This window comes from Anas acuta, chromosome 1 (assembly GCF_963932015.1).
Source record: "Anas acuta chromosome 1, bAnaAcu1.1, whole genome shotgun sequence".
Classification (NCBI taxonomy): domain Eukaryota; kingdom Metazoa; phylum Chordata; class Aves; order Anseriformes; family Anatidae; genus Anas; species Anas acuta.
The window spans coordinates 31,904,850-31,918,516 of record NC_088979.1 but is presented as its reverse complement, the minus strand read 5'-3'; the positions used below and the strand labels follow the sequence as shown (position 1 = coordinate 31,918,516).

At 41.5% G+C, this 13,667-nt stretch overlaps 1 protein-coding gene across 1 annotated transcript; it reads left to right on the top strand.

Moving 5' to 3' along the window:
- On the top strand, nucleotides 1–13,306 carry RGCC (regulator of cell cycle). The gene is made up of 5 exons (XM_068675491.1): nucleotides 1–151; nucleotides 279–470; nucleotides 9,797–9,904; nucleotides 11,331–11,393; nucleotides 12,935–13,306. Exons 1-5 carry the CDS (start codon nucleotides 115–117, stop codon nucleotides 12,940–12,942), a joined length of 408 nt encoding a protein of 135 aa, XP_068531592.1. The 5' UTR covers nucleotides 1–114; the 3' UTR covers nucleotides 12,943–13,306.
- The last annotated feature ends 361 nt before the right edge of the window (nucleotides 13,307–13,667 follow it).

Below are 13,667 nucleotides of genomic sequence, written 5' to 3'. Positions count from 1 at the left end.
CGGGCAGGGCCGGCCGGTGGCCGCCGCCTCCCTCCCGCCCCCTCAGCCCCCAGCCCCGGCGGCCATAAGAGGCGGCGGCGGCGGGGCCGGGCCGGCAGCGGCGGGGCGGCCGCCATGAAGTCGCCTCAGGCGCAGCGCCCGGCGAGCCATGGTAGGGTGGTGGGAGGGCCGCCAGGTCTACCCTCGCGGCGCGGGGGGCCGCCAGGTCTACCCTCACAGCGCGGGGGTGCTCGGCGGCTCCTTCACCCGCTTCATTCTTTCTTTCTCCCTTCCTTCAGGCTCCGGCCGTCGCCCCGCGGAGCTGCCGGAGGAGGAGGAGGGCGACTTGGCGGAGGCGCTGGGCGAGTTCGAGGCGGTGCTGGAGGATTTCGCCTGCCCCGCCGGCCGGCGCCGCTTCCATTACGGCGAGCACCTGGAGCGCATGAAGCGGCGGAGCAGCGCCAGCACCAGCGACCTCAGCGACTCGGAGAGTGAGTGACGGGGACGGGGAGACCCCGAGGGTGGCTGCCTGACCCTGCCCGGGCATCCCCACTTCTGGGGGTCACGGGGGTTTATCCCTTGTGGCTTGTTTTAGGGGAGAAGCGCAGGGTGTTGGTGAGCCCAGGGTTGCCTCCCCCTGCAACCTCCCTCCTCCCTCGCAGGGATCTGTTTGTTGCATGTCAGGTAAAGGAAAAAAGTGGTTCTAGAGGCAATAAGGCTGGAAAATTTGTGTGAAGGCAGGTCAAGCTGCCAGCTGGTAAAAGACTGAGGTATCTTATAGCCTTACAAAAGAAAAAAGGTGTTCCTAAATAAAACAGGAACCAATGGGGTGGTTCTATTGCATCCTAGTAGCCTGAACATCAGTGGGATGAGCAGGAACTGAAGTACGCTTTCCAGAAGAGACTGAAACTAATCCAGGCTTCTGGCTTGGTGAGCAGAGCTGTTCTCGCTCCTCTGGATGTGATAATCTCAGGCAACTTGCATCTGAGCATACTTGGCATGCACAAACAGCATGCAGAGAGCTTGGAACAGGAAAGGTGGGAAGAGGGTATCGACTGGTGACCTTCTCTGAGCAAGAAAAATCTACAGTGGGAGCTAAGTTCTCATTCTAGCAAACTAGAAAAGTCTTACCCCTCTCAAATTCACTAGTCAGGGAGAGAATATCTTCCCTGTGCTCCTTGGCAGTGATAGAATCAAGTGTTGCTCTGTCAGAGGTAAGTTCTGTTTAAAAACAAGCTATCCCCACTTTTTTTAGTTCCTAAACTGTTTTATTCATGCTTATCTCCATCAGACTTCCTTTGTTTGTCAGTTACTTGCAATAAAATTGTTCCTTTCTGCTGTGCATCTTTTCAGTGTGCATCTTTGACTTCCTAGCAGTTAAACTGTGACAGCACAGCTTCTCAAACTTATCAGAGCTGTTTATTTCATCAAGGGGTAGGACTGATTTCATTTCAGTCACGGGCAGTTTTTTAACTGCCCTGAACTTGGATTCCTTGCCTAGCCATGTCTTTGGATTTTGTTTGTAGTCAGTGGAGACGTGTGGATCAGGATGTTAATTCATTGCTGCTTCATAATGGAGTGGGTGAATTGTTTCTTGCAAGTAAGTATTCTTCTCTCCTGCTGAGGGAGATTTAGGAATGTATGCCTGATCTAGGTCAAACACCATCCTTTTATATGGCTGAGGGTGTATAAGCTTAGGCCTGCATTCACTGAATCAAACTGGAGTATGGGAGCAGTTCTGTAAATTCAGGTCTGTTATTAACAGCAATAGTACAGCCCTAGTATTACAATTTCTTGTGCAGTCTTTCAGTGTTATAATTTCTTATCCTCTTGTATACTCTTATGGAAAATAAGAAGCACATAAATCAATAGCCATTATCCAGTGTTGGGAAAGTGAAGAAAGAAAACAAAACAGTATCAAGAACTTAAGCTCTATCCATGCAAGAAGGGTGCTTGTAGTTGCTTGGCATATCTGCTGTGGTTCTGTAAACTTGCATCTTGAACAGTGCTTAAAATTGCTGTTAGGATTGGAAGGAACGGCATTTTAGGGAAGGTATTCGTCTGACAGGGCAGAAGACCTCATGAGAGACCACAAACTCATGCAAATTGGCAGACTAGATCTTCAGGAAGGTCTGGAAAATGGTGTCATAAAAGCTTAATTGATTTAGACTGAATACATTAATGGAGTAGCCTAATAGACAGGGGTTGAGGACTTGGTGCAGAGCCATCAGGGATCCTGAGTTAGAAACATGTCAAGCATCCCAGTGACAACCTGTACTGGGGTTCCTCCCTTACTGATGTGTGATGTGGAGGGTGGCTCTGCACAAACTGGAAGTCACTGACTTGTTGATGCTGGCATACACTGAGCCAGGAGGTGCACTAAGAGACCTGTTGGGGTCCAGCTGTCTCCAGCATATGAGGATATGTTTAAGGGGAAAAAACAAAAACAAAACAAAAAAGCCATTTTTTTTTCTTTTCTCGGAAAAGGCCCAGTAAGACGCTTTTTTTCCTAAAGGCATCATTCCATGCAGACAACTTGTTTTGGAGCTGTAGTAGGATCGGAGAGGGAATGCAGACTTATGAAGAGCTCCTTTTATAAAACAGGCTCCAGTGGCTGATGTAATCCAGCTACACTCCCTATGTCCATTTTAAGAATAGGTGTAGGGAGTTTTCTATTTATCTTTCTGTTCAAACTCAAGTTTTTTTCCTTTGGTCTCTATCCTTTAGGGCAAGTAGTGCTGAATAGCTGACCTCACTATTCCCGTGGTAACACTTGAGTTAAACTTCACTATAGGATCAAGGGAAAAACTGGGCTGAAAGATCAAGCTATTGAAACACAAATCTGCAACAACACAGAAGTGCCAACAATATTCTCTGTAGGTAGTTTGAGTTATGATCTTGTTCATGGAGGCTCTTTCGATCTTTGCAGAACTCTGTTATCTGACACTGTAAGCTATTCCAAGTACACTTTGTAATGTATTTACAGAACAGTTCAGACTGTCATATTTTAGTACTATACCTTGTTGTTAGAGTAATCTAATCATCTTAACTGATGTATGCCTAACATTCAACCACTCCACGTATCTTTCTGCCACTCCTGTGGTGATACCTTTGATTCTAGGGTGGGACTGTAAGGGGAGGTAATGTTTAAACTCTCTATTTCAGGGTATCTGAATCAATCTTAAATTTAACTTTCCTAGAAGCTAGTGGCTGATATAAAACAGCATTATGACCATTTGATAGTAGGGTAAGGAAAGCATTTCCTGAGGCTTACGCTGTGAGGATGTCTATTTGATTTCAACAGAAGTATTTATAAAAGGTCTTTTATTATTACAGCTAAGTTTGCAAATACTATGCAGCTTTTGTTCTTTTTGTTAGAACCTTATGTTCTTCTTGAGGAAGCTGGCACCAGAAATACTAACTGAAATTCTTACATTACGTATTTCAGCATCTTAAGGACAGGAAAAAAAAATTGAAGACTACGTTGGAAAATGGACTTGATAGGACGAGATGTGGGAGAGCCAAGCACTGTTAACTTGACTGAATGATCTCTGGATGAGGTCTGCCTTGGCTGTAGTTAAGTATTGTACATAACACAACAGACTCTAGATCTTACAGTAATAAGTGTTAGCATGTGCAGATGTTCACGATGAGCTTAGTGCTTGGCCCACAAGTGTTACATTAACCACAACAGCTGATGGGGTCAGTGCTGGAAATCATGATGCAATTGGGGATTTAGTCCAATGCTCATTCTTGAGTGAATACCAATTCTGTTTCAACTTGATGTATTCAACTGAATCAAAGTGTAACAGCTTCATGCTTTGGGTTGTTGATTATGCTGAAACTTCTGAGCTAAAGGACACCTTTTGCTAGTTACTGCCTGTGTTGGTTGTGATAAAATAGGATTTGTGTTAGAGAGTGCTGTCTTGTCAAAAATCCACTAGTGTAAATGCAACAACACTGTCAAATTTACAGAGAATTTGTTACTCGTGTGTTGGAATAAGCCTAGGACTCAGGGGAATGGCATGAAGCTGCTTCAGGGGGAGGTCAGGCTGCATATTAGAAGGTTTTTCACTGAGAGGGTGGTTGGGCATGGGACCGTCTCCCTAGGGCAGTGGTCACAGCACCAAGCTGCTGGAGTTCAAGAAGTGTTTGAACAACTCTCAGACACATGGTCTGATTTTTACTGCATGTCTACTCAACTCATTTTGCTTAACAAAACACAGCAGTGTCAGGACACTCAAGTTTAGGCTTGGGATAATGAACCAAAAGTGAGACTTGATGAGAGGCTAAGAAGGGAAGCACTCTAGCATTTCTTGCACCAAAGTTATAATAATACTAGAGGCTAAACCATAATTTGGTGTTGTACACTCTGAAATGGTTTGATCTTTAGCTACAGATGCATCTTCTTTCTGAAACAGGTTCAGTTTCCAGTCTACCTATTAAAAAGCGTCACAAAATAAAACGCATCAATTCTTTTCTTTTGCTGATAAAGCCTGCAGCACATCTTCTTAGTCACTTGTAGGAGAATGCAAATGCTTTCTGACAAACACCTCCTGGCTTTTAAACTCCTCAACTGACCATGAGGACAGCTATAACTCTGTGTGCTGGAACAATGCCTCTATCTAGAGCAGAAGCATCAGCCACTGTTAATACTGCAGCACTCACCCTCAAAAGCAAGCTTATATCTGCACCTTTTCTACATCTTGTAACACAAAGACATCAGAAATGACTAAAGAGATGAAATAGTTTCCAAATGACTCACTAGACTGAAGTGTCAGCCTAGAGATGACTCGGCTTGGGTGGGGACAAGCTTGTCTTCCAGAACACCATGAGTGACAGAAGGAAAGTGGCTGTTACCTCGCCCAGTCTGAAAAAAAAAATAAAAATCAAAGCAGCACGCTTCATATAAGAGCTCTTTCTTTGCATGGTGTGTAGTTAAACTATAAACCATATGCCTTAAGGTGTCATGGATGTTAAAAGCTTACATAATCAAAATAACTAGATAAATACATGGGATGGGGGAGGTACATCCTCAAGGGACTATTTTATGCTAAGAAGTTACTGGTCACTTAGAAAATATGTTGATTTGTGCATCGTTAGAACATGGTGGAGTTGCTTTAAATTATCTGTTTGCACCTGCTCCACTCAAACTCTTGTAGGCATCTGCTGTGAGAAACAGGAAGCAGAGTAGACGAGCCTTTGGTTGTGGTGACCAGTCCCAATCTTGCACGATCAAGAGGAGAACATTTTTAGGAGTTGGATTGCCTGTGCAGATTCCTAATGGCCTGTCTCTAAGATGAATGTGATACAATATTTATAAAGGGGGAAAAAAAAGAGAAGACTTCATTTTATGAGAACTTTTTATTAATTCACCTGAAAAATACTGTTTTATTAAATTACCAAGACATTTAAGGGGAAGAAAACCCAGGGGTTTCAGGTATGTAGGCTTCTTCAATGTAAGAAGTGTGCTTTTTGGTAAGATTTTCATTTTTTTTCATTTTTGCCTCTCCAGCATGCTTGTTGCTCTACTGCCTCGTGAGTAGTAAGCATGATGGGTGTGTGGGGTGGCAAATTCTCTGTATAATGAGGCTGTACTTGCACATCTGAATTTGTCTTCCTAGACTGCTTCCTCATAACTTGTAAACATGTGACTTGAAGTCTTTTAAATCATTAAGCCTAGACATGTAAATAATAAGTGTGAGATTCCTTGGTCACCATTGGAACAGATGGCTAGGCAAAAGACAGTGAACAATGCTGTGAAATGTGACTGTGATTGCGATCAAAATAAACCCAATCCTTGAGGGCTGCAGAATATGGACCACAGAGCTCGTTTCGCAATGCATGTTCCTCACTCCAGCTAGTGGCATTAGAAATTCCAGACTTTATTTTTATTTTCTTAGCAAGTAGCCTCTGTTCTGCCTGGCACTGAGTCGTGCACTCTGTTCATTAAATGCTGAATATCAGTACACAGTGAACTCATGATCTGTGAAAACTTAAGTGGAATTGTAAAACTCCTCTGAAAACTTGAGGGGAGTTTTCCTAAACTCTCCTTAGTGAAAATTACAGCAAAAATCTTACTGACTTGGTGTTTCTTAAAACTGTATCCCGATCTATGGTACTAGAAAGAACATAATGTTATGTCAGACAGCTGAACTTTTCCATTGTCTGTTTTAAAATGAAAAGTTTGAGGTTTTCCTCCTTCAGTTAATTACTGTCCAGAACCTTTCAATTGTTCACTTTCTGTAAATATAGCATGTTCCCATGGTATTGCAGTGTTGTTTTTTGTGGTTTATCTATATATTGGAACAGCAAAGGGCAATACTAACTACATATTACACTGCCAAAGTAAAACACACCCGTATTTATTTCAAACCCATAATTTTGCAGCTATTGGCTTAGTTGAACTCGTGTAAATCAGCTCAGTAGCTTAGCTATCAGAATTTAAGGTCTCTTCTTAAAGAGACAATGTTATAGCACTGGTTTTTCTTAGAAACTGCCCCCTTTGGCTTTTTTTATGTGCACACAGGCATGAGAACCAAAATGCAAAACCCCAGGAAAAGAAGCAATGACTGCAGGAAACCCACATCGCAGTGGGAGAGCAGGGGCTGGATGAGGAAGGACAGCAGCAAGAGATCCTTGGCATCAGCCTCCAGCTATTAGGTTGCAGGGGAGGTTGTATCTGCATGGCAGTGGAAATCTTCCAAAGCCCCTTTTTTTGAAGGCAAATGAACAAGTCTTGGCTGTGGTAGCTGGTAGAGAGCAAGGACTGAAATGTCCTTTTCCCAGAGCTTTCTGCCCTGGAGCCACGCTTGCCAGATTTCGTATTTTTTGCAGTGAATACCGTAAGAACTCTTTAACAGCGCATTGCTTCCAGGTTTTTATAATAAACCTGATAGCTGGGCTTTATTCCTCCCATCACCAAAACTTCTGTTGCTTGTTGGCAAGTGTAAGCTAAAGTCAGTACCTAAAATCTTTGTTTTTTGAGAGATATAGGGATTTTTTTTTTTTCTTGAAACAACAGATAATATTAAAACCCATCAAAAGGTAGCTCTGTCTTGTAAAAACCTTTCATCTTTGTAATTTTTCCAGCACTGGAAGGAAGACACTTAAATATTTAAAGCAATGCTTCTGTCTTCTTTACGACAAGGCAAAGAGAAAATATTTCCCAGGTTTGTGGAAACAAGCATGAAATAATATTTCCTGGTTTGATGTGTTGTTGTGAAGTGGGTGGTCAGTACTTTCAAGTAGAAGGGCTGTGGAGAAAGCTACCAAAAGAATCAAGGGTGACTGCTAATTCAGGTGTGTGAATGGACGTGAATAAGATTTGTATCACAGAATCATCTAGGTTGGAAGAGCCCTCCAAGATCACCGAGTCCAACCTCTGACCTAACACTAACAGTCCCCACTAAACCATATCACTGAGCTCTACATCTAAATGTCTTTTAAAGACCTCGAGGGTTGGTGACTCCACCACTTCCCTGGGCAGCCCATTCCAATGCCGCACAACCCTATCAGTAAAGAAGTTCTTCCTAATTTCCAACCTAAACCTCCCCTGGCACAACTTTAAGTGGCTGATTAACCTTTTTTAAGGTGAATTGCCTTCAAGCATTCATAAAACGAATGCTTTTATTCCAGCTATATGTAAGAGCAACTGGAGCTTTGGATGGGGTGCATGAGGTTTGTGATACAGATTCCCAGGATCACTACATCTGGTGTCTGGATGCTAGCAGCACAGACTGCACATTAAAAGCATACTCAGCCTTCTAGCCAGTGTTCTCTGGATTATTTCTTATTAATTCACGTAACTCTAAAGCCTTTAAAGTACTAAATTACTTGAAAGCTCATGTTCTGCTTTTCCCAACTGTGCTACCTCAGACATATGTTTCAACTTCTGTCTGTTCTTTCAGTGTGGTGTTCTCTTGGCTTCTGCCCTGTTTATGTGAGGTGTTATTTGGCTTTTTCATAATGGTAGGGGTTTTGTCCTGATCAGTTAAAACTTTCCATGCTCAGTCCCTTGTTCACTGGGGTTTGCATCTTGGCTACAAAGATGTGGTTTTAGTTGAAAGCTGCTCCATGAGCTGAGTTCAGGAAGAAATTTGTCATACCTTTAACTCTTACTTTAAGACCACTAATGTGCTAGGATTTGTGTTCATTGTATGGTGCTGGTCAGATAATGTTGCAGAGCAGTGTTGGCTCTTCTCTCCCCCCTTAGATTTGTTAGGTTTTGATCTTTTTAGGAGCTGCTTCTAGAAGATATTCCTTTAAATTCCTGTTTTCAAAACCTTCTTGTAGTTCTGCTTTGTATTCCCCAAATCTGTCTGAAATTTCTGAGTAGGTTGGGTTTGATCTGCACAGGCTTAGAGAGGCCAACAAACACTTAAGAGTGAAGATATTTCACAATGAAAACCCAGTGTGAAGAAGCACCCCGCTCGTTCTGAGCAAGAAATACCAGCCAACAGCTGATCTGGCCAAGCAGAGTTCCCAGGCATCAATGTCACCTCACTGCTCAGTTTGCACGTGGGTAGCATGGGCATTTACTGGAGCAGGAGCTGAGCTGATTGCAGAGGGCACTGTGCAAGGTCTGGTACCGCGATGGGTCAGCATACATGAAAGAGGGAAATCCTCCAGGGTGAAGCTTCTCACAGACCTTGGCAAGGAGAGCTCTGGTCCTGCTGCGTCTCGCTAACTCAGCATGGCTACCTTCATTTAACCAGGGCAGTCATCTCCTGGCATAGCAAATGGGACAGATGTCCAAAAAATGTGACAATTCACACTTGGATGGCCCTGGTGGTGCAGTGAAACCGCCTCTTGGCCAGGGCTCTAAAGACAAATGCGACAAGTGCTGCAGGTAGGCAAATCACTGGCTTCAGTGGCAATCATCACCCTGTATAACAACATAAATTTATATGCTAGGAAATGTGCCAAATAGAGACCACTGCCACAGTCACATCACAATGACTTTCTTCTTTTGGTAGAGCTACAATTTTCAGATCAATTTTCAGCTCAAAACTGCAGTAACTACCAGTTCTGGTCTCTAACACAAAGGCAATTTCTCCTTCCAGTGAAAACATGACTAATACTTTGAGTGAGCTGCACGCATCAAGAGGGAAGATAGCAATTGGTATTTGTGAAGCTTTAGGACTGCCCTGAAATCCAGGAGCATCAGAATGATACTGGAACCTTTCCCATTGCTTTCCATGGCACGTAAAGCTTCATTTAAAAGACCAGCTAAAATAAGATTGCAGACATCTTGTGTATAGATTAGCTGCTTCATGAACCCAAGAGTCAAGCAGGAAGGCATTTCTGTTCTTAACTGGGCACTACTTTTGCTGTGTGTCATTGCCACAGCAATGGCAAGCTGTGTAATTATGCTTTATGTAACAGTGCTTCTGAGGGACTCTTCTTGTCATAGAGCTCTTAATTTAGATTTTTAAAATAGCTTTCGAAAACTTCAAGTAACTGAAATCTCGGAAGATATTGTAAATCCTACAGGCCGTACTGTGTTTAACTTGGTGGATGTGGGATAACTGCAGTTCCTGTAACATTTTCTGGCTGATGCTGACTGCAGGGAAAGCTGACAGTTTGTTCTAGGAGGTGAAATTGGGCCTGGGACTATGAGCTATTTAACAGTAGGTGTGGGAGCCACAACTTTCAAACAATACATAATTGATTCATCTCTCTGGCATTCAAGTCTGTAGACTTTGAATTTTACAGACTCTGGAGCCTGTATCAGAAACATCCAATTTCTCTCTTTAATTCTATTGCAAAATGTAAGAAGGTGGTGTTCTTAACTTGCATTGTTGCTTTTTAACAGGTGCAGACTCACTCTACAGGAACAGTCTCAGCCTCAGCGATGAAAAGCTTAACTCTCCAACTGCGTCTACTCCAAGTTTACCATCTCCATCAGTAACTCCATGTAAAGGTAAGCTTAACACTAATTGTTGACACTTCTGAATTCTCAGCTTATATAGGCTTCTTCCTTTGGGCAAGCATTTGCACAAATACATGGACTCTTGGTTTTGAATGACCACAGAACTAAGGATTATGGTTAAGCACACCATGGGTGCAAGTATTATTCTGCTTTTGATCATCAGTTCATTCACACTTCTTCACGTGTTATCCAGCAACTCTTCTGGTCTTGAAAGCTAATGAAAGTTAGTTTTTCTGGTTGATCAGAATCTGTGGCACTATTCAAAGAATATTCACTTCAGAATTAACTGAAGTCTAAATGTTCCAGCTAGGTAGAGAAATACTTAGCTGGAATGGAGGGGTGCAGTGTGTGACTTCAGAAACTTTTCAAGTTAAAATGATTATTCAGATCCATGTAGACCCTGCACTGCTGATTCAACCCAAGCACTAGTAATTCCTTCCTCCTTTGTAGCTGTAGAGTATCAGAGCAGGTTGTCTTGCAGCTGATCTAACTCACCAGAAGGCTTTTCATACAGGTAACTTAGATTAAGCCTGGACTAGAAATACCAATAAATGTAACAAACATGCATGCACTAAACGGTGCTGTTCTAACTGGTGTTCTCATGCATGCTCAAGCGTTTTTCACTTTCATGTGTTTCATGTGTTGACCAGTCACAAATAAAATGTTCTCTTACTGATTACCATGATACCAGGGAGAAATGAGTCATAGTTAATAAGAAGCAGGGGGTTAAAAAATGTCTCAGTTAAATTGGTACTATTGAGTTAATGCTTTGCCAAGAGTTGCACTAGTCAAGATCTTCCTGATGAGAAGATAGAAATAGGTAGAACCAGCTTGGAATAGACCCCAGGAGTGAAATACGGAAGCAACTTGACATAAAACTAGATTGGATGGAGCCAGTGGCATTCTCAGGAGTGGGAACTTAAGTGCATGTTTGAACTTTAAATTTATAACATGGATCAAGATCAAAGGATTTAACACCTCAGCCACTGATACTGATGGGACTTAAGAAGCTTAGATTTGGGCAGGGCTGGGAGCTAGTTGTGTAGGGTTTGGCTAGAGCCACAAAGGCAATATCTGAAAATACAGAGTAAGGAAAAATGGAAGAATCCTACAGTAGCGGACATGGCTGAGTTGACCTACAACTTTTTTCCCCCACTTCCTTTTCTCCTTCTAAAGGAAGCTAAAATTTTATATCTATATATTTGGCAAAAGCAAAGTAAACCCCTGTTTAGCCATCTCCCCTGTTTTCTAAGGATGTATCTGGACTGCAGCAACCCAGTTGAACTTACCTGAAAATAATCTGGAGCAGGTTTGATACTGCTGAAAACAATTTTGGGAGTTGTGTGGTTCCACTCGTTTATTTTTGGTCAGACAAGTGTCATCTCTCTAACACTGGCTGTCTCTTTCTAATTTGCAGCAAAGCTTGGAGACACAAAGGAACTGGAAGAATTCATTGCTGATCTTGACAGAACACTAGCAAGTAAGTAGATTTTGAAGACTACTTCTTGCTTGTTGCTGTTGCTGCATGATGAAAGCCAATGTATTGGTGGGTGGGGGAAAGACTAGAAATAGTTTTATATAATGTAGCTGTGTTTTAGTTTGCTGGTTTGCATCATTGTGGTTAAGAAGGTAAAATAGACTGAGCTCTGGTCTCTGCCTAAATGTTCAAGGCATGCAGTTTAGCTCATGCGACAAAGGCTGCACTCCCATGTGCCTCTGTCCCTATCTAAGGCAGCTGCAGTTCGTATCTTCTTGTCAGACACTGCTTTAAGTCCTTAAAAATGCTAAGATATGAGTTTGTGCTTCTTAGTTATAAGGCTAACTGACTGGAGGAATATCTGTAGGTGAGGAATGCTTCTTATATCACACCTTGCTTTGTGGAAAAAGTTGATATCCTCATTTATTGCCTTAGATTAAATATTAAGCTCCTGTTTGATCTTGTTTTTACCAGGAATGGAATTTAGCAATCATTTCCTGTGTCACTGTCTGGAAATTGTATTTTCCAGTTATTCTACTGGGTTCTCCATTATGATTTGGGGTGGGGAACAAAATCCCCAACACATTCCCCATCCTATGTTCTGCCTATTTCTGCCTATTCTTCTACTTCCTGCCCTATTTGTCTGGGGCATGAAAATGTTTTTGTTTTGTGGAACCGACTATAGAACCCAAAACAACAAAACTTCATAGGACTAAACTGAAACAGAAGTATGTTTAAAAAAAAATAACACACAATAAACAAAAACCTATGAACTGAGTTTCTTGTATTCATTAGGTAATTTCCCTTCCCTGTAATTCTTGAAGCTGTGGCCATCTGCCTTGGATTTAACTCAAGACAGCTGCCCTTCCGAGCTTCCTACTTCCCTGTTTTCTTACTCTTATCTTGAATAAGAGAAGTGAAACCAGGATTAAGATATTTCTGGTTTCCTGACTTCTGTCCTGGATCCTAACTGTCCTTACCACTTGAACTTAATTGATTGATTGCTTTTCTGTAAAACTTGGGTTTGAAGATTTACATAGAACAAAGAAAAATCCCCAAATCAGCAAGTACTTACTCTGCTGTACCTCACAGAGCAGTGGTGCAGCAAGTCTTAAGGGGCTACTTGTAGTATATTGGTTTCATTGTCCCCTTGCAAGGCATGTCTAAAACAAGGCCAGGTTTTGCTACCTGCTGTGGTATTTTTACCAGCTAATCAAACCTTTGGTTATCTTAGCAGAGTCTCATTTATAGTGACACTTGTTTTAGTGATACACTATCATATGCTGAAGTTCTGGGAAAAGTCTAATTTCCATCTGCTATTTAATGTAACATTTCTGAGTATTATTGTACTTGGATGCTTGAGGTTGCACAGACCTTTGTGCACATGCCTTTAGAAGCATAAAATTGTTGCCTTAAATTGTTGTATGTTAACCTTTTAGTTCATGTTTTTATTTAAAAAAAAAAAAAAGGCATAGTTGCTGCCTGTCAGGCAGCTAGCAATCTTATTTAATACAGATTTTACAGCTCTTGTTTTGTATTTCTAGGTATGTGAGATGAATCTCCGGCATTGTTTGCCTATGAATGTCATCTGAAGGATAAGTGACATCAGTCGCTGAAAACTGCTGCCCTTGTCTGATAAATTTGTTACCCAAGATACTCATCATCTGAACATAACCTTTGTAAACTCGTACAAGTATTTAACTGGCAAACATCAGTGTTGTCACTTTGCAGCAGGTGGAATCGTGTAACTTAAGTGTTACAGCTATATTTTGCTTTAAAATATAGCTTAAATTTTAATTTAAAGTTGCTTTTATGAAAATATATTTGTAATTTTATATAGTTGAGAACTTTTAATGCTTTTTTTTTTCCATTTATAATATATTTTTGTATACAAATAAACCCTGAACTGGAATCCAGATGTCTGAAACTTTCCTGTGAACTATGAAATGAACAAAAATTAAGCTCTTACTGAAAACAAAATCAAGCTTTAAAATATCTGAGGCTGTAGTTCTTGTTAGGTGAAATGTATTTAAGTGGTCTTCATATGGGACTTCGTGTTGTTCTCTTCAAATTGATTAAGAGTATTTTGTACTATGTAAAATTAACCCAGTCTGGAAAATAAAATCAGTCAACCTTTTATATTAAGGAAAATCTGAAATAACACTTAGTACAGATTTGAACAATAACACCTCTTTGAAACCCCATCTAAAAGCTATCTTTAAAATCACGCTTCATTTAGTAGTAGGTACTAATGGGGAGATTAGATATTCAGGCCCA